At 38.1% G+C, this 19421-nt stretch overlaps 2 protein-coding genes across 3 annotated transcripts in view; one reads left to right on the top strand and one right to left on the bottom strand.

The window, feature by feature from the left end:
• Window positions 1-19421, bottom strand: part of TFB1M (transcription factor B1, mitochondrial) — a 65454-nt gene that overhangs the window by 11510 nt on the left and 34523 nt on the right. The gene's annotated exons all lie outside the window — the stretch shown is intronic.
• On the top strand, window positions 950-19420 carry CLDN20 (claudin 20). Of its 2 annotated transcripts, none has more exons than XM_082404667.1 (2): window positions 950-1832; window positions 4931-19420. In XM_082404667.1, the coding sequence occupies exon 2, from the start codon at window positions 5027-5029 to the stop codon at window positions 5684-5686; it is 660 nt and encodes a 219-aa protein (XP_082260793.1). In that variant the 5' UTR covers window positions 950-1832; window positions 4931-5026; the 3' UTR covers window positions 5687-19420. The 2 variants fall into 2 exon arrangements, with proteins under 2 accessions (XP_082260793.1, XP_082260794.1); XM_082404668.1 differs by having other exon boundaries at window positions 950-5712; window positions 5969-19420.

Raw genomic sequence — 19421 nt, 5'->3', positions numbered from 1 at the left:
CCAACCCAATACAAAACTTGGGTGTTTAGCGGGGAGGGCTGGAGAAGAGACATTAAACTAAGGTAAAGATAAACAAAGAGTTATCTAGGGAAGCCTCAGGACTTAAAAGATTTAATTCTCTTTAATATCCACATTGGAAGTAGATAATAATGTCAATGAATTATATTTCTCTATACACCTCTACTTTCTAGCTCCTTTCTTATACAAGAAATTCTGCCTTGGGTTAAAGGCCTGTAGTTAATGGAAGTTCTTTGCATTTCAGAAGTTTGCCTTTTTAAAACAGGCAGCTAATGTATTAGAAGGTAAGTGTTCTCATCAAGGCAGAAAAATAATCAAAAAGGGTTTGAAAATAACCATGTACATTAAAGCATGCTTAACCCATTTACCCTCAGCAAGCTGCATTATGCTGGAGGTCAGAGCTGGGAGCAGACGGGCCCCTCCACCGGCCACCAGTCAGCCCCAGCACAGGTGAGTCTGCACGACAACCGCGGCAAGGAGCAAAACAAGCCAAGACACTGCAGGGATCTGGTGGATTTCTTGATACAGCGGTAATAACAATGCTGTTAGTGTTAGTGCCTGAAATTCAACTCTACTTCACTCAGTACTTAGACAAAGAACTGTTTATATATCTCAATGAAATTAAATAAGAAAGTAAGTTTATAAAGCAAAATTACAACACTATGGCTAAAAAAACAAATCCACAGGCATTAGATTTCTAAGAGGAGAAAACAATACGTATCTTGCTAAATGCCAGACTTAGAAAAGATGAAAACAAACCAACTAAAAACAACAAAAAATCCAGAAAAATCCAGATAACCGAAATATGCATTTTTTAAAATATCTTTATCGGAGTATAATTGCTTTACAGTGTTGTGTTTGTTTCTGCTATATAACAAAGTGAATCAGCTATATGCATACGTATATCGCCATATCCCCTCCCTCCTGCGTCTCCCTCCGACCCTCCCTGTCCCACCCCTCCAGGTGGTCGCAAAGCACCGAGCTGATCTCCCTGTGCTACGTGGCTGCTTCCCACTAGCTTTCTATTATACTTTAGAAATCTTTCTCAGTGGAAAGATTAATAGAAAATTCAGGATACATCCCCTGCCCCCGCCCAAAAAAAAAAATACTTGTAGGTTTACTGCTCAGATTCTAGTCAACAGCTGTTGCTGGGTTTTCTTTTTACTTTTATCAAGATATATATAAAACTGTCTTTTGAATGTTTAGTTTGAAAGTTACCAATTTTGTAAATCTTGATTTCAGACAAGTCAGAAGCAACAGAATAAACAGATAGTCTCAATTAACTATCATTTGCAAAGCACAGTCTAGTGAAAAATATTTCAGACCATATTCTTTAATTGGGGACATAAACTAATAAACGGTATCCTCCAACATAGATAAAAATTCAAAAATAAATTATAACTATGGACTAAAATATTAAAAGAAAAGAAAGTCTTTTTGTGAGCGCCCAGATAATTCCTCCTCTGTATATAGTGACACAGAAGCATTTTCAGCTTTCAGGTTTCGACAAAGTCTGTTGTAACAACAACTCCCTCCCTCCCCCGCCTCTCTTTTCTTAATTCTCCCCCAGCTCAAAAAATGAGATGGGGGACCTGGTATTTATCTCCTGGCACCACCAGCAGTTTCCCCGCTCGGATTTCTACGTTGCTCTTTATTTGCTACTTGCAAGTTAACCTGTTGGAGCTTCATCACTAATATTCAGAAGCTGTGAACTGAGCCTCAGGTATGTGGCTCCTCTTCATCATATCTTATTGGGGTTCATTTGAAGACAACTGACAGAAGAGAGTTAAGTCACTGAAGGCTACTGACAAAAGGTATGGAAAACGAGAAGCTTCCACAATGCTTCGGGACCTAAATATAGATCTTCAAGTATAACTTGGTTTGAACTGTACGTTGTAAATCTGTTTTTAAATACTAGATTTGATATAAATAAATCTTGTCTGGAAAACTGACTTTACATTTTAACGAAATCCAGGTCAGAATTTTTTGGGGAAATAGCTCATAAATTTAACATTATAGGTCCTGTTCTATACGCAACAGATTTTGGAACCACGAGAGAGTTCTCATTTAGAACTGTTTTCCATGCTTACTTTCACAGTATTTCACCACCATCACCACCACCACCACCGCTGAAACAAAGTATGCCTTTATTCTCTACGAGACAGAAATCTGAGAGAACAGGCCACAAACTGTACCATGCTTGTGGCTGGAGGGGAAAAAAAAAAAAAGATTTCACAGCAATATAGCTAAGATGCCAGTGTATTTTTATAAAGGGGAAAGAGTGACCTTCATTTTGGAGAACAAATCCTTTCTGTGTAAGTACTCCATGCAGAAGAAAGCACTTGAAGTCGAACACTCAGTAGTAAGCGAGCACTACGCTAAGTGAGTGCAGTGTCACGTTGTTTACGCGGACTTTGGCCATCTGTAATCTATCACTGCCGGCACTTGTTAATTAAGATGAACAGGCTGTCTCCAAGTCTGAATTACACTGGAATTTATAAAATGTATTGGTTAATGGGAAGAAAAGAGTTATAATTGGGAAGCTGAGCAGAGACTGATCAGCACATAAAGGTTACTCAACCAAAGTAAAAAGAAAGAAAGAAAGGAGATGGTCGTAGGGAACGCTAACAGCAGCCTCGCTCCTGAAGAACCCCTTAAGCCGAAAATGGTCCGGGCAAGCAGTAATTGAGCGAGCTGGCTGGAGTCTGAAATGTTAAAACCCAAACCTGAAAACAGCTATTATGAAACTATAAACATGTGCTTCATTTTTTTCTTCTAGAAACTTTAACTTTCGTTCTATTTTGGTCTCAGATATGAAAAGAAATTTGGAAAACAGAAAAAGAAGCAACTGTAGGATGGCAGGCAAAGCCAAGGCACTCCGATGCTTCTTATAGTGAAACTGACTCTAAGAATTCAAAATCTCAGGGAAATCTCCTGAAGCTATAGAATTTACATTTTAAGATTATGAACAAAAATAGAACAATGGAATTCAGATAGCCCAGGATTTAATCTCTTAGGGAACCAATGTTATAACTACATTAAACTATACAACTGTATTAAAAGTAACACAGGCATGGATTCACATTACTGCAGATATTTCACAAAAGCCAGGCATCAACCTCCCTGGTGAGTCTCTGAAGCTACGCCATTTGCTCATTTGCTCTATTAATTCCCTCTGGAGTCTTTTTTTCTGTGTGAGAAAGGGAGTGAGTGAGGGGATGGTTAACGGTGCTTTGTCTCTAGATGTAGCATTCTCCCTGCTTCCCACAGGAAGTACACAGGAGGATTTCACCCGGAATTACTGTGGTAAAGGGGGACAAGGGTGCAGGGTGCAGTGAGGTGGGAAGAGGTGGGGAAGTGGGCACTGCCGATCTTGCTGCTGGGGTCTGTGTGGCGTGGGGTGATCTACTACCTAAGTGTCCTAATCTGAAACAACGCTGATGGCCAAGATTACATCTATGGTTTCTTTCAGCTCTAATTTCCTAAGAAAACAAATGAAATTGGCCTAAGGAAGGAAGAGAAAAACAAAATCCAGATGTCATTAAATATCAATTGTCACGTGACATAATATAAATTTTAGAAATACTAATAACAACGTCAATTGTAATTTACTGAGTACTTTCTATGGGTTAGACATTGTTCTACACCCTTTAAAATTCTTTCATGTATTTAACTCCATGATATAGAGACTATAATCCTCCCTGCTTTCCAGAAGAGAGTACTGAGGCACAGAGAGGCTCTGGAAAGCCAAGATGTGACCCAAGTGCTTTAGATTCAGAGCTCATACTGCCTTTTGTGACAAATATATGAATCATGATAGAGCCATTCTAATACATCACTCAAATGTTAATTCAGAAACACAAAAAGGTCAATATTGCTGTATTTCAGAAACCATTATATTTTCCTCAAAGAAAGCAGTAAGTACTGCCTGATTAAAACATAGCACGTCACAAAGGAAGTGCTATCTTTTCCCTCTTATTAAACGGAAGGAAGGAAGGAAGGGAGGGAGGGAGGGAGGGAAGAAGGGAGGGAGGGAAGGAAGGGAGGAAGGAAAAAAGTATAAATTATTTTTGAATCTCTCTCATACAAATGATGATGTGGTTACTTCTGGTATGTATTTGCAAGATTCATTGTCACTACTTCTGAATCGTTTTGAATAACCGGTTTTGCAGCAGATTACTTCATTTGGGTCAGGGAACGATTCTGGTACCAACTAGAAAGGATCTCACATTCTCCTAAGCAAAAGACAGTGGCTTAATTGTTTCAGTTTTGAGTAACCTGTACCTGAAGGGAAACAACTGCTCACCTAGGTAAGGATTTTGCAAGCTGGAAATTAGAGATAATCATGCCAGTGACTTTGATTTCTTTTACTACTTTCTTCTCCTTCTTAAACAATTCACCTGGGCCATGTGAATAACACACGGAGAGTGATACATTTTAAAAAATAAAATCATTTTTTGAATGCTTCAAACTTTTCTAATATATATTTATAAATCATTTTTAACAGGTGGGTTTAAACTATTCTTCCTTATTACCTATAGAGTATTTTAACTAGAAATAAGTTTTTAAAACCTGTAATACTATTAAAATTCTATATCAGATATCCTACAGCTGGCGTTCCATGTCTAAATCTCCTAACAAGGCACATAGACAACTTCAGCACAGCTTAAATTTTACATAAAAGAACAAAGTGGACAGCCCGCTCCTTTATGCCATGTACCAAGCAGCACCCAAGCAAAGTCACTCAGGACAAGGGCGGCCTCTGGGGGCCTGGTGTGAGCTTTGCTCCTGGGAAGCATTGCCCTCATCCACTGCTGGGACCTGTTCAGATGGGTTCTCAGCTCCCACTGTACACAGAAGTCTTTTTGTTTTTTTTTTTTCTTTCAACCCTGATTTTGTCTTCTTTCCCCAGCCTTTTGTTACTTGGTTCTCCACCGTACAGAAATAGCTACAATTCTGACCGAGAGCCATCAGGATTTTCTAGGAGGACAAAGGTAACGGTGACGTCATGACCTCGGCGGGTCTCCAGCTCCTTGCTTTTGCCCTGGCCTTATCTGGGGTCTCTGGAGTGCTCATGGCCACCCTGCTGCCCAACTGGAAGGTGCACGTGGATGCGGGCTCCAGCATCATCACAGCCATCGTGCAGCTACAAGGGCTGTGGATGGACTGCACGTGGTACAGCACCGGGATGTTCAGCTGCACCTTGAAGTACTCCGTCCTGGCCCTCCCCACCCACGTGCAGGCCGCCCGGGCCGCCATGGTCCTGGCCTGTGTCCTGTCTGCTGTGGGGATCTGCACTTCCACAATCGGGATGAAATGCACTCGTTTAGGAGTGGACAGGGAAACCAAGGGTTACGCCTGTTTTGCTGGGGGAGTCTGTTTCCTGTCTGCGGGGGTCTCTGGTTTAATACCGACGGTGTGGTACACGAAGGAGATCATAGCAAACTTTGTGGATGTGACGGTTCCAGAAAGCAACAAACATGAACCCGGAGGAGCTGTCTACATTGGATTCATTTCGGCCATGCTGCTGTTTATCTCTGGCATGATATTCTGCACATCCTGTATAAAAGAGAATTCGGAAGCTTGGCTCCACCCATCCAAGCGGCAGCACATCTCCATCACACAGCCAGAGGACCATTCAGCATACAGCCTGAAGGATTATGTGTGAATAACCGTGTGATGCACATGACTTAGGTGCCTGCTGTGATTTTTGTCTTTATTTTAGATTAAATACAAGAATTGTGCTTACCTTTCTCTACAAAGAATGTAAAATACTTAAAAAATGAAGTTGTTCAAAATGCCAACAAACTTCGTGTACAATTATATCTGTTTTAGATGATTTTTCCATTATTGTTGTCATGTTTTATCTAAAGGTTTATAATGGAAAGAGGTTCTGATTATATTAATATGGCAATTAATTGATGGCTTTTTTTTTTTTTTCCTTTTTAAGATAAATTGTTGATACATCTTCCTAACTGGTACTTCATTGGATTTTATAAAAGAACTCCATTGCCAAGTATAAAAAGCACCTTGTCCTGGTGTTAACCCAGAACACCATCTGCTTTGGCTCCCTCTCCTCGGCAACCCCACAGTAACCTGCTTGTGTTTTCAAGCCCCTCTATATGCCCGCGCCTTACGACACACAGAAGAGCTGTCCGCCTCTTTCACAGGATGCCCAAACCAGCCACCCCAAGTCCCCACCTACTGTGATCTCCCGGCTCCGTTGACATTTTAGGAAAAATATCTCCATATAATATGGCATTCAAAGATTAGGCAGAAACAAAGAAAAGAAATTGATAAATGCTACAAATCGGTAAATGCTACTGCAGCAAAGCAAAACCAAACCAAACCAAACCCAAACTGAAACCTCCAGGACTTTTAAAGCATCAAGTACAAGCTAAGTGAAAACAAGAAGAGCTTGTTTTAAAATGGCTTAAGAACTGCCCTATTCTGGCTGCTAATAAGAGGATTCTCCAGATTAAGTTCATTTACCTCTATCATTTTTGATTTACCCCTATCATTTAATATCGCACTGATTAGTATCTAGATGATAAAGGTTACTTTCAAGTTGTCATTTTTTTTTTCCTTTTAGGTTTGACTCATGTTAACAAAAATGTTTTTATAAATGAGCTGCTTCAATTGGTTAATGGATGTGAAAAGAATTCTTAAAGAATAAAGGATGCTTTAAAAGATGTTAAATTATGATATGTAATTCAAACACTTTATAAGAAAATAAAAATTGAATTTTCTAATGTGCAAAGGTAACACTGCACACTGTTGTTTCTAACAATTTATTAGTTCATTTATGCTTAGGTATTGTTCATAATACAGTGGTAAAGGGGAAAAAGGCTACTTCATTGTACATTAATAACTCATGAAGTGGGAAGTTATCTTTTATGTGAGTAAATAATTTTGAATTGTGCATACAGACATACAGACTAAAATATTTTATACCTATTTTATTTGGTAGATCATTCTCTTCTGTATCATCATCATTACATATTAACAGAATAGCTAAAATAAAGGTACGATTTCACATGGGAATTAGGAAGGCATTGAAAGTATATACTCCTGGACTTCCCTGGTGGCGCAGTGGTTAAGAATCCATCTGCCAATGCAGGGGACACAGGTTTGAGCCCTGGTCCGGGAAGATCCCACATGCCACGGAGCAACTAAGCCCGTGCGCCACAACCACTGAGCCTGCACTCTAGAGCCCGCAAGCCACAACTACTGAGCCCGTGTGCTACAACTACTGAGCCCATGCGCCACAACTGCTGAAGCCCTAGAGCCCGTGCTCTGCAACAAGAAGCCACCGCAATGAGAAGCCCGCACACCGCAATGAAGAGCAGACGCTGCTTGCCTCAACTAGAGAAAGCCCGCATGCAGCAACGAAGACCCAACGCAGCCAAAAATTTTTAAAAAATTTAAAAAAAAATTAGAAAGTATATATTCCTTTTGAGCGGTCAAAATACTTTCTAAACAAATGCCATCTATATTTTTAGCTATATGACTTGAGAATATACTAACTTTATTGACATTTGAGGATTTCCATCATAGCCTATAATTTTGTAGAACCCTGCTGCATATCTCTCTGTTACCTCCAATAATTTTGTTCATTTCATTGTGCTTTATACATATAAAAAAAGTGTCATCTGCAAAAATGCAATTTTGTTTCTTCCTTCCTTGGATTTATAATACTTATTGCTTATTTTATTCTTGAATACATATGAAAGCATAACTAATGTTAAATTAGATTGTAACAGTAAATATGCTTATTTCTATTCAACACTTATTTTATCTGATTTTTAAGAAGGACAACTCAGGTATTTTTTCCAATTATAAAACTGGTTTTTAGTTTACCTATTTATTTTTCTTTTACACTCATCCACTTTCAAAAAGCATTTGAGTCAACTTACAATAAAACTGCTGGCCCAATAAATAGAAAAACCAAAAGATAAAGAAGAAAGGTGAAAATTACAAAGAAAAGGAAGAGAGAAAGAATGCTATTAAATAATCCTGGTTGAAGGTTGCTAAAGCAATTAAACATGAAATGTAGTATAGAACTTCCCACACAACCAAGTTGGAGAAGGCCACATAAGGAATCTGATAGCTTTGTCTCCTGGAGGAAACCAACAGAGGCCATTGTTGGTGCCATAGTGCCCCGCCCCCCATTCACCAGCTGTTCTGAGCGCTGGGTGCTAATGGCTCACAGATGTGGAGCCGCCTCTACTGCAAGGTGAGGGCACCAACTGTCCCTAAGAGGTGGCCAGGAGCCAGACCGACTGACAATGGTACAACAGCCACCCCTTGCCTCAAGGGAGTACAAAACCTGTGGGGCAATTTGTGCTCCAGAGCTCCCCTTCAGACCTTATGCTGGGACCCCTGGGGGACCAGGCTGAAGCTAAGTCTCCAAGTGAAACAATTTCCTCGCTTAGCATTTTCCCCCCCTGCCTTGGCCTGCTTCCCTCACTCCTTCTCTTCAGAGTCTCCTCAATATATCACTTACCCAAAAATCCTTACCCCAATCTCTGCTTCTAGGAAGCCAGACCAAATACAAAAGAATATTAGTTAAGCAGAAAAATATTAGTCTTCTGACCTTATGTCCAAAGGATTTTCAAATACAGGGTAACAGACAGCAGAAGTAACAGCCTCAATATCAGATTCAAAAGACACAAAAGCATGAAAAATGGCTGTTTCTTATGTGGACCCATCCATTTACTAAGCTTATTTCACCAGAGGTCGAGGCCTCAATAGCTGGGGGCAAGCGTAGTTGAAAGCTTCTAAAATGCTGTTCTCAAAGGTCATGCGTGGATGCCCCAAAGTGCTGACCTTTTCTTTATGTCACAGGTGTAGCATCATTAATTCATCGAAGATTGTATTGACACAACTTATGCTTTAAATCTGTACCATGTTTGGGAGTTACTTGCTCCATGTGCCATACTTCTAAATAGACAAAACTATATATAAATTATATGTATGTCTTAAAAGTTATAATCCACATTATTATATCAGGATAACAACTTAGTCCATAAATATTTGTTTATAATCATAACAGTAAGATATACTTTTCACTGACTGCCTCCCTGTGTGAGATACTCCTGTTAGGCACTGTATATTGACTATTTCTATTCCTCACCAACAATCCTTCAAGGGTGGCATTATTGCCCCAATTTGATGTATTAAAACTCAGCTTATTAACATGACCAAGTTCTCATAACTAGGAGCGCTGGAATTCCAGGAGGTCCAGCTGACTTCAAAGTACTTCTAGTTCTTCCACTACTGTGTACTGCCTCTGTTGTATCAATCAGAAGAGCCTGTTGCAATTCTCAGATTGTATCTAAGTGACTTTTCTACTAGGTTGGGGTACAGGACAGTGGTGCGGGAAGGATGTTAAATCACCAGACCCATGACCACAATTTATAAAAGAAAAAAGATGACAGAGAATTGTGAGGGACTAGCTAATGGCTCAGGATTTCTCACACTTGAGTACGGTTGTCCCTCAGCATCCGTGGGGGACTGGTTCCAGGAACCCCCCAGATACCAAAATCAGAGGACACTCAAGTCCCTTATATAATGTGGCATAGCATTTGCACAGAACCTACACACATCCTCCCGTATACTTTCAATCATCTCTAGATTACTTATAATACCTAATACATGTAAATGGTATGTAAATAAATAGTTGTCCTATATTTGGCAAATTCAAGTTTTGCTTTTTGGAACATCCTGGAATTTATTTTTCTTGACTATTTTTAATCTGGGTGTTGGCTGAATCCACCAATGTGGAACCCGTGGATACGGAGGGCCGACTGTAATGTGCAGACTAGTTGAAATAAAAATTACTGTGGAACCCCAGAAATATATGAGTTCTCAGGGGTCTTCAGATGCCAGCTTGAGAAACTTCAGAAACAAGTCTTACGTTCTCATGGAAGAATTTTTCAACTGTGAATTTGCACAGCAAAAGAGACATTTTGTTTTCTAATTGGTAAAATAATTTTATGATCTCAACAGTGAAATTAAAATACAAAATTTTAAAAATTCTAACTTAAAAATCCATATACTACAAACTCTAGTAGTTTAAGAAACATTAGAGTAGACCAGTTAGTCTAATTTTAAGAACCTAAGAGGCTGTGTTTTCTGTAAATAGAAAAGAATTTGGGGTTCAAACTTTGGGAACTGGGCTAGAGAAGTTAATGAGAGGGAAGAATTTGGCAAGAATTGAGCTCAACTACTTAGAGCAGGGTGTAGTTGTAATAGCTCCACAGCAGTGAGAGTTCTGCCATTAAAGCTTGATTAAGTTAGTTAATTTAAAGACTGATAATTAGAAGGGTTAACCGATTCTCACAGGAAAAATCTTAAGATGGTTATAAATAAGCCCTTCTTGTTATATCACACAGGAAATTCTCCATATCTATTCTTAGAGTTTTGGTTGAGAATAAGCACTGAATTTTAGTAATTTTTTTCTGAGCATATTTTACCTGTGTTATGTTTATGACTTTCTCTTCTTGCGTTTAAAAGGGTTTAGCCAGAGGGACACGCTTGTACTGTTATTTTTATCATCTCTGTACGAACTCTTCCCCTTTCTTACTTAAGAAAATGAATTTTTAAAAATTTGCTCAATGTAACTATCAGTCAAATATTTTCTGGCTTTCCTCAGAGCATTCCTGATTTGCCCTAATATGGTAAAACTACTTCAGAGCAGCCGCATATTCTTTTACAACTAAAATTTAATCATTTGATTTATTGTTTTCCTTTATCATAATACATTCTCTCTCCTCTTTGAAAACTGCTTCCCTAGATTAAAAATAAATCCTCTGCATGTAGTATTTACAACATGATGAAAAGCACATACAGAAAATTGCTATGAGTATGTTTAATTTGCCAAAAAGCAAACATCCTCAACAAAAAGAGAATCAAAGACATAGCTAGCTTTTTAACAAATAATAGTTTCATAAGACCTTAATCCTGGAGGAAAAGTACTTTAACTATATGTGGATCTTATCCCTAAATCAAAGATAAAGTTGACAACAACCTCTAAACACCATCAATTACTCTCAACTAGGTAACTAAAACAAAGAGTTAGAAACTTTCCACTAAAAATATTCTAATATCTACCCTGAGAAACCCTTGGTAAAATTCAGATGTCTAAAGATTCTGGGTTACAGCAATCACCATAACTTTAAAAGCCTAAAAGTCAAGACAGTGGTTTCTGATGTAACTGGCTCCTATACTGTTGAAAACGTTATATACACGTATACATGCACTACGAGCAGAGAGAAGGCTACGTGGTGACTTGGTTTTCTTCATTACAGTGGCCACCTATTCGAGGATAGAAAGTCCCTGAGAGCACCACTGTGTGAAATCTGATCATGATCTGTGTCTCCAGTCATTAAGTTCTGTCTAGGATCTAACAGGATCTATTATTTTGGAAGAAGTCATTTATAATATCTGAAAGCTTGAGATGCTGAAGGGAGGTAATACTGACCTTGATTTAGAAAAAGCTGACAATTAAGTCTGTTATAAAAGTGGAGGATGGACTGAATTCCTAAAGTCACCCGAAAGCGTGGCTAACTGTGGTCGACAACATGGCAGAGGACGTGGAAGGTGGCAGCAAAGGCCATGGAGATGCCTCAGACCACGGTTCAATTTGTACAAACAGGTCAAACACTATTGGTCAGGGGCTCCATTCTAAATCTATAAGTTACGTCTATACCTAAGTCTAAAAACCACATAATTTTTTCACGGTATCTACTTATATTAGCGAATGTCAAATACTGTAAGGGAAACTTTGCAAGACTTTAGAGTTGAGAGTTTCAGCAAGAAGAAATCTGTTCCTCACTAGCTGTGCACTCCCTGAAGGCAGATGTCGGACTGGGCTCCCACTCCGGTCACCACCCCCTCTCTGCCTAGCTAGGGCTTTTCATGCGGCTGGGGCTCAGTATATCTTCAATGAAGAAATAAGTAAGTTTTTATAGCACGCGTCCTGTAGTAACTCATCCAGCAGTGCTTCTGCTAAACTAGACACTGGCTTACTGATTTGTACTTTTGTCAGAGAAGCTTGGTTTCTGTAATTAGCACTTACTCTTCTGTGATTAGCATATAATAGTCAGAGTCTAGTTTAATATCCAACTATTTTTCCACAGATGACTGATCCACAAGTAATACTGTCAAAACAAGGTCTCTCAAAAAAGTGGGGGAAAAATCATGATAAATATAAAATGTTCGGATCTTTAAAGTGACATCAGCATCCTGGCAGCACGAGTTGTCTCTTTTTCTTTCCCCTTTTAAATACAATTCATCATTCATAACCGAACAGAAAAAGGTGCCTCTGCACATTACACCGGACCAACCAGGAGATTTCCACCCACCTGTGCTTCAGAAAGTAGACAGACGGGACCGGGAAGGGGGCTGTGGACCCCAGGAAGGCAGTGAGCCTGCCCCACACGCAGCACCTTGATGGGGGTGGGGCGGGGGAAGAGAAACTGGCGACTGAAAACCGCAGCAGATGCTCAGGGAGACAGAGAACTTGCGGAGGTCCAGCCAGACACAGGGAGAGCCAGGCACGCCACCGGAGCAGGATAAAGACAAGCTTGGAGGTGAGAAGGAGGAACTCAGGAGTGAGTCCCCCTCCCTCCCTAAAGCAACACAGCAACGTGCTGGGCTTTCACCAGGACAGTGGTGACTTCCCTCACAGAGGAGATGGAAAGAGAAAGGGGTGAGTAACCGACCTCCCGGCTGCACAGATCGCAACTAGATGGACCTGCTTCTCTCCAGCAGCATCTGGATTTCTAAGGAGGGACCTCCATGACTGGGACGAGGGAGAGGAAAGGGAAAGAGGCAGACAGGAATAACAGAGTGCATGGAAGGTGCTGTTCTCTGCTGTCTGCCTTGGGATTTCAGCAAGGGGTAGGACCCCCACTCGAGGACCTGGGCTATGAGCACTCAGAGCCTCAGGTGCTAAGCCCAAACCTTCCGCCGCTCTGCCACCGACTTTTTCTACCGAACTTTTTTTTACACCCCCTTCAGAGTGCAGACCCAAAGCCAGATCAGATCAAGAGAAACCAAAAACTTGAGCTATAGCGCCACCTCCTGGAAAACAAAAGAAGGGTTTCTATTTGCCAGTCTTTTGTAATGAAAGTAAAACTAAGTGTGCTACTTCAAATGAGATGGCAGAGGCACAATTCATCAAACACGATGAAAAACTGGTAATATGGTATTCACAAAAAGAAAATGATAATTCTCCAGTAACTAAACTCAAAGGCACAGGATATTGTAATCTAACTTACAAAGAATTCAAAATAGCTGTTATGATGAAATTCAATGAGCTACAAGTAAACTCAGAAAGGCAATTCGATGAACTCAGGAATAAAATGAGTAAACAGAAGGAGTTCTTTACCAGAGAGATTGAAATTTTAAAAAAGAACCAAATTCTGGAGCTGAAGAATTCAATGAATGATATGAAAAATCATTAGAGAGCTTAAGAAATAGGGCAGATCAGACTGAAGAAAGAATTAGCAACTTGGAAGACAGGAATTTAGAAATGACTCAGGAGTGAGAACTAAGATTTTTAAAAAGTGAAGAAAGCCTAGGAGAGCTATCAGATATGATGAGAAAAACAAATATAAGAATAATCGGTCTTCCTAAAGGAGAAGAGAGCAGAGAATGTATTTAGAGAAATAATTGCTGAGAACTTCTCAAACCTGGGGAAAGAATTAAGCATACATGTCCAAGAAGCTATCACCTCAATGCAAAAAGACCTTACCCAAGATACATTATAATGAAACTGTCAAAAATCAATGATAGAGAAAGAATCTTAAAGGCGGTCAGGGGAGAAAAAAAAAGAAAGTAACCTACAAAGGAACCGCCACTAGGCTATCAGCAGATTTCTCAGCAGAAACACTACAGGCCAGGAGAGAATGGAATGACATATTCAAAGTGCTGAAAGATAAAAACTGCCAGCCAAGAATACTTTATCCAGCAAAGTTATCCTTCAAGTATAATGAACAAATAAAGGCTTTCCCAGACAAACAAAAACTGAGGGAGTTCACCACTAGACCTGCCTTGCAAGAAATGCTGAAAGGAATTCTTCAAGCTAAAATAAAAGGACACTAATAATGACATAAAAGCAACTGAAAGTACACAATACTCTTGCAAAGGTGAAAAACAGTCAGAATTAGAAAACTTTATATTAGAATGGTATGTTAACCACAATTATAGCATAAAGGCTTAAGGAAAAGAATATTAAGGATAAATATAGCTATTACAATTTCTCAGTGAATTCACAGCATAAGAAGTGAGATAGCAAAGATATAAAAGAGGAAGAGTGAAAGGGTGGAAACTTTACAGACAAAGATAAGGTGCTATCAGCATAAAAAGAAGTGTTTTGTTTCTGAGATGTTTTACGTAAGCCACATGGCAATAACAAAGCCAAACTCTAGAGTAGAGTCATGAAAGATAAAAAAGGGAAGACTGAGCAAATGACCATGGAAACCCACCACATTAGAAAGGTAGACAGAAACAGAGAGGCAAAAGGAACAATGGTGAAACAAAACAACCAGAAGGCAAATGGTAAGATGGCAGCAGTAAATCCTTGTATGTCAATAATCACTCTAAATATAAATGGACTGAATTCACCAATCAAAAGGTACACAATGACTGCATGGATTAAAAAAACAAAACCCAACTGTATGCTGCCTACAGGAAGCTCATTTCGGCTCTAAAGACACACATAGGCTCAAAGTGAAGGAATGGAAGTGGAAACCAAAAGAAAGTGGGTAGAGCCACACTTGTATCAGACAAAATAGACTTCAAGCCAAAAAATGATAACAAGAGACAAACAAGGTTGTTATGTAATGATAAAAGGGTCAATACATCTTGAAGATATTGATATAATAATTGTAAATATATATACACTCAACATTGGAGCACTGAAATATATTAAGCAAATACAGTAAGTCCCCTACATACAAACCTTCAAGTTGCGAACTTTCAAAGATGCGAACGTGCCCCTGTATGCCAGCTGTTGTGTTGTACTACTGTACTTTTCAAGGCACTGTACTGTAAGATTTAAAGTATTTTTTAAAATTTTTTGTGGGTTTTTTTAATGTATTATTTGTGTGAAAAGTATTATAAACAGTACAGTACTATAGAGCTGATTGTGTTAGTTGGGTACCTAGGCTTTGTTGGACTTAGGAAAAATTAGACTTACGAACACACTCTCAGAATGGAACTCATTCGTATGTAGGGGACTTACTGTACTAACATATCCAAAGGGAGAAATAGACAACAATGCAATAATATGCCACTGTCAGCAATGGATAGATCATCCAGACAGAAAATCAACAAGGAAATGTTGGAAACCATACTGTAGAACAAATGGACTTAAACATATGAAGAACATTCCACACAACAGTAGCAAAATACACATTCTTCTCGCATGCACATGGAACATTTTCAAGTATAGATCATATGATAGGGCATGAAACAAATCTCAGAAAATTAAAGAAGATGAAAATCACACCAACTATCTTTTCTGACCACAATGGTATAAAACTAGAAATCAGCAAGCAGAAAGCTGGAAAATCTAAAAATATGTGGAAACTAAACACACTTCTGAACAACCAATGGGTCAAAGAAGAAATCAAAAGAGAAAAAATTATCTCAAATAACAAATGAAAATACAACATATTAAAACCTATGGAATGCAGCAAAAGCAGTTCTGAGAAGTTTACAGCAATAAATGCATATATTAAGAAATTAGAAAGATCTCAAATAACCTAACTTTATACCTCGAGGAATTAGAAAAAGAACAAAGTTAGCAGAAGAAAGGAAATAATAAAGATCAGAGTGGAAATAAATGAAATGAAGCCCAGAAAAACAATAGAAAGAGTCAACAAAACCAAAAGCTGGTTCTTTGAAAAGATTAAAAAATTGACAAACCTTTAGCCAGACTAAGATAAAAAGAGAAGACTCAAATAAATAAAATTAGAAACGAAAAAGGAGACATTACAACTGAGACTACAGAAATACATAGAACCATACAAGACTATTATGAAAAACTACATGCCAACAAATTAGACAACCTAGAGGAAATGGATAAGTTCTTAGAAACACACAACCTATCAAGACTGAATCAGGAAGAAACAGAAAATCTGAACAGACCAATAGTGAGCAAAGAGGTTGAATCAGTAATCAAAACCCTCCCAAAACAGAAAACCCCAGGACCAGATGGCTTCACTTGAAAATTCTACCATTCAAAGAAGAATTAACACCAATCCTTCTCAAACTCTTCCAAAAACAGAGGAGGAGGGAATACTTCCAAACTCATTCTATGAGGGCAGCATTACTTTGAAACCAAAGCCAGATAAGGCTACCACAAGGAAACTATAGACCAATACCCCTAATGAATACTGATGCAAAAAATCTCAACAAAATATTAGTAAGCCAAATTCAAGAACACATAAAAAGGATCACGCACCATGACCAAGTGGGATTTATCCCTGAGATGTAAGGATGGTTCAACATACACAAATCAATAAATGTAATACATCACACTAATAAAATGAAAGATAAAAATCACATGATCACCTTACTAGATGCAGAAAAAGCATTTGACAATTACAACATCCTTTCCTGATGAAAACATTCAGTAGATTGGGTATAGAAGGAACATAGTTCCACATAATAAAGACCACAAACAACAAATAACATTTGTTGTAAATATATATACACTCAACATTAGCACAGCTAACATTATACTCAGTGGAGAAAACCTGAAAGCTTTTCCTCTAAAATTAGGAACAAGACAAGGATGCCCACTATCACCACTCTTATTTATTTAACAGAGTATTGGAAGTCCTAGCTAGAGTGATTAGACAAGACAAAGAAAAGGCATCCAAATCGGGAAAGAGGGAGTAAAACTGTCACTATTTGCAGATGATATGATTTTGTACATAGAAAATCCCAAAGACTCAACCAAAAAACTCTTGGAAGTAATCAACAATTTCAGTAAAGTTGCAAGACACAAAAATCAACACACAGAAATCAACTGCATTTCTATATACTAAGGATGAAACATCTGAAAAGAAATAAAACTATCCATTCACAATAGCATCAAAAACAATAAAATACTTAGGAATAAATTTAACCAAGGAAGTGAAAGATCTGTACAGTGAAAACTACAAGACTTTGCTGAAAGATATCAAAGAAAACACAAATGGAAAGACATCTTATATTCATGGATTTGAAGAATTAACATTATTACAATGTCCATCCTACCCAAAGCCATCTATAGATTCAATGCAATCCCCATGAAAATACCAATGGCATTCTTTACAGAAATAGAAAAAAGAATTCTAAAATTTGTATGGAACCACAGATGTCCCTGAATAGCCAAAGCAATACTGAGGAAAAAAACAAAGCTGGAGGTATCACACTTTCTGAGATATCATACTTCCCGATTACAAACTATACGACAAAGCTAAAGTAAAAACAAAACAGAACAAAACAAAAAACAGTATGTTACTGGCACAAAAACAGACACATAGACCAATGAACAGGATAGAGAGCCCAGAATTAAATCCTTGCTTATATGATCTACTAATACTTGACAATGGAGCCAAGAGCACCCAATAGGGAAAGGATAGTTTCTTCAATGAATGGTGTTGGGAAAACCGGATAAACACATGCAGTGAAATTGGACTCCTTTCTAGGATCAAACACTTAAACACATGACCTGACACTACACAACTCCCAGAAAAAAAACAGTAGGAAATAAACTCCTCCACTTGGTCCTGGCAATTATTTTTTTTTGGATGTAACAACAAAAGCACAAAGAACAAAAGCAAAAATCAACAAAAGGGACCACAAACTTAAGAGCTTCTGCATAGAAAAAGTAACAATTCACAAAATGAAAAGACAAACTACAGAATGAGAAAAAATTTTTACAAATCATATATTGGATAAGGAGTTAATACCCAAAATATAAAAAGAACTCCTACTACTCAATAACAACAACAAAACCCCAAATAATCTGATTAAAAGATGGGCAGAAAAACTAAATAGACTTTTTTCCAAAGAAGATAACCCAATGGCCAACAGGTACATGAAAAAATGCTCGACATCACTAATCATCAGGGAAATACTAATGAAAACCACAATGAGATATCACCTCACACCAGTTAGAATGGCTATCAAGAAGATAAGAGGTAAGTGCTGGTGAGGATGTAGAGAAAAGGGAACCCTTGTGCACTGCTGGTGGGAATGTAAGTTGGTGCAGCCACTACGGAAAATGGTATGGAGTTTCCCCGCAAAATTAAAAACAGATCTACCATATGATCCAGCAATTCAACTTCTGGGTATTTATCTGAAGAAAATGAAAACACTAACTCAAAAAGATACATGTACCTCTGTATTCACTGCAGCATTATTTACAATAGCCAGATATGGACACTAACCTAAATGTCCATCAATAGATGAATGGATAAAGAAAATGTGGTGTATATTTTATATACATATATTATGGAATATTATTCAGTCATAAGAAAGGAGGACACCCTGACAACACAACAATCTGTGACAACACAGATGGACCTTGAGCACATTATGCTAAGTGAGATAAGTCAGACAGAAAGACAAGTACTGTATGTTATCACTTGCATGTGGAATTTTAAAAAGCCAGACTTGTGAAATGGTGGTTACCAGGGGAGGGGGGGACAGGAAGCTGTTTAAAGGTACAAACTTACAATGAGTCGTAAATAAACCCTAGAGATATAATGCACAGTACAGTTAATATAAACAATATTGTATTATAATCAAACTTGCTAAGAGACTAGAACTTAATTACTTCAACTACGAAAAAGAAAGGATAATTATGTAATAAGATAGAGGTGCCAATTATTGCTACAATGGCAACTATATTACAATATATAAATGTACCAAGTTAACATGTTGTATACCTTAAATTATACAATGTTAAATATCAAATATATTTCAATAAAAATAAACAGATAAATAATGTTTGATGTAACTTTAGTTAGAAGTCTCCAACAGAAATCACAAAGAAATACTGATTTCTTTTTTTGAGTATTGGGTGACCATATAACTCATCTTAAATACTGGGATACTTTTAAGGGTAAAAGGGGATAATAATAATAATGATAATAGCACCACCAGGGCAACATGGATAAACCTAGACATTTGGTCATACTATAGAAGGAGAAGAAAAATTAGAATAAGTACTATTCATACTGTGATGTTTATGGTTCTCATTTAGGAGAGGTAAAGAAAAAGGTATGGTACGGTTTGCATATAAGATCAGATTCTAGAGATAATTTCCTATGACATATCCTCACAGGAGCAAAGATTACAATTAACATCCTAATTCTGGTATACTAAAACAAACA

Source organism: Balaenoptera borealis (genome assembly GCF_965194805.1).
Source record: "Balaenoptera borealis genome assembly, chromosome: 9".
In the NCBI taxonomy this organism is placed as follows: domain Eukaryota; kingdom Metazoa; phylum Chordata; class Mammalia; order Artiodactyla; family Balaenopteridae; genus Balaenoptera; species Balaenoptera borealis.
Note: the sequence above shows the minus strand (reverse complement) of the source record. Positions and strands in the feature narration are given on the sequence as shown.

Coding starts and splice junctions, on each gene's coding strand:
- CLDN20 (XM_082404667.1), top strand. CDS start 5,027: ATGACCTCGGCGGGTCTCCAGCTCCTTGCTTTTGCCCTGGCCTTATCT.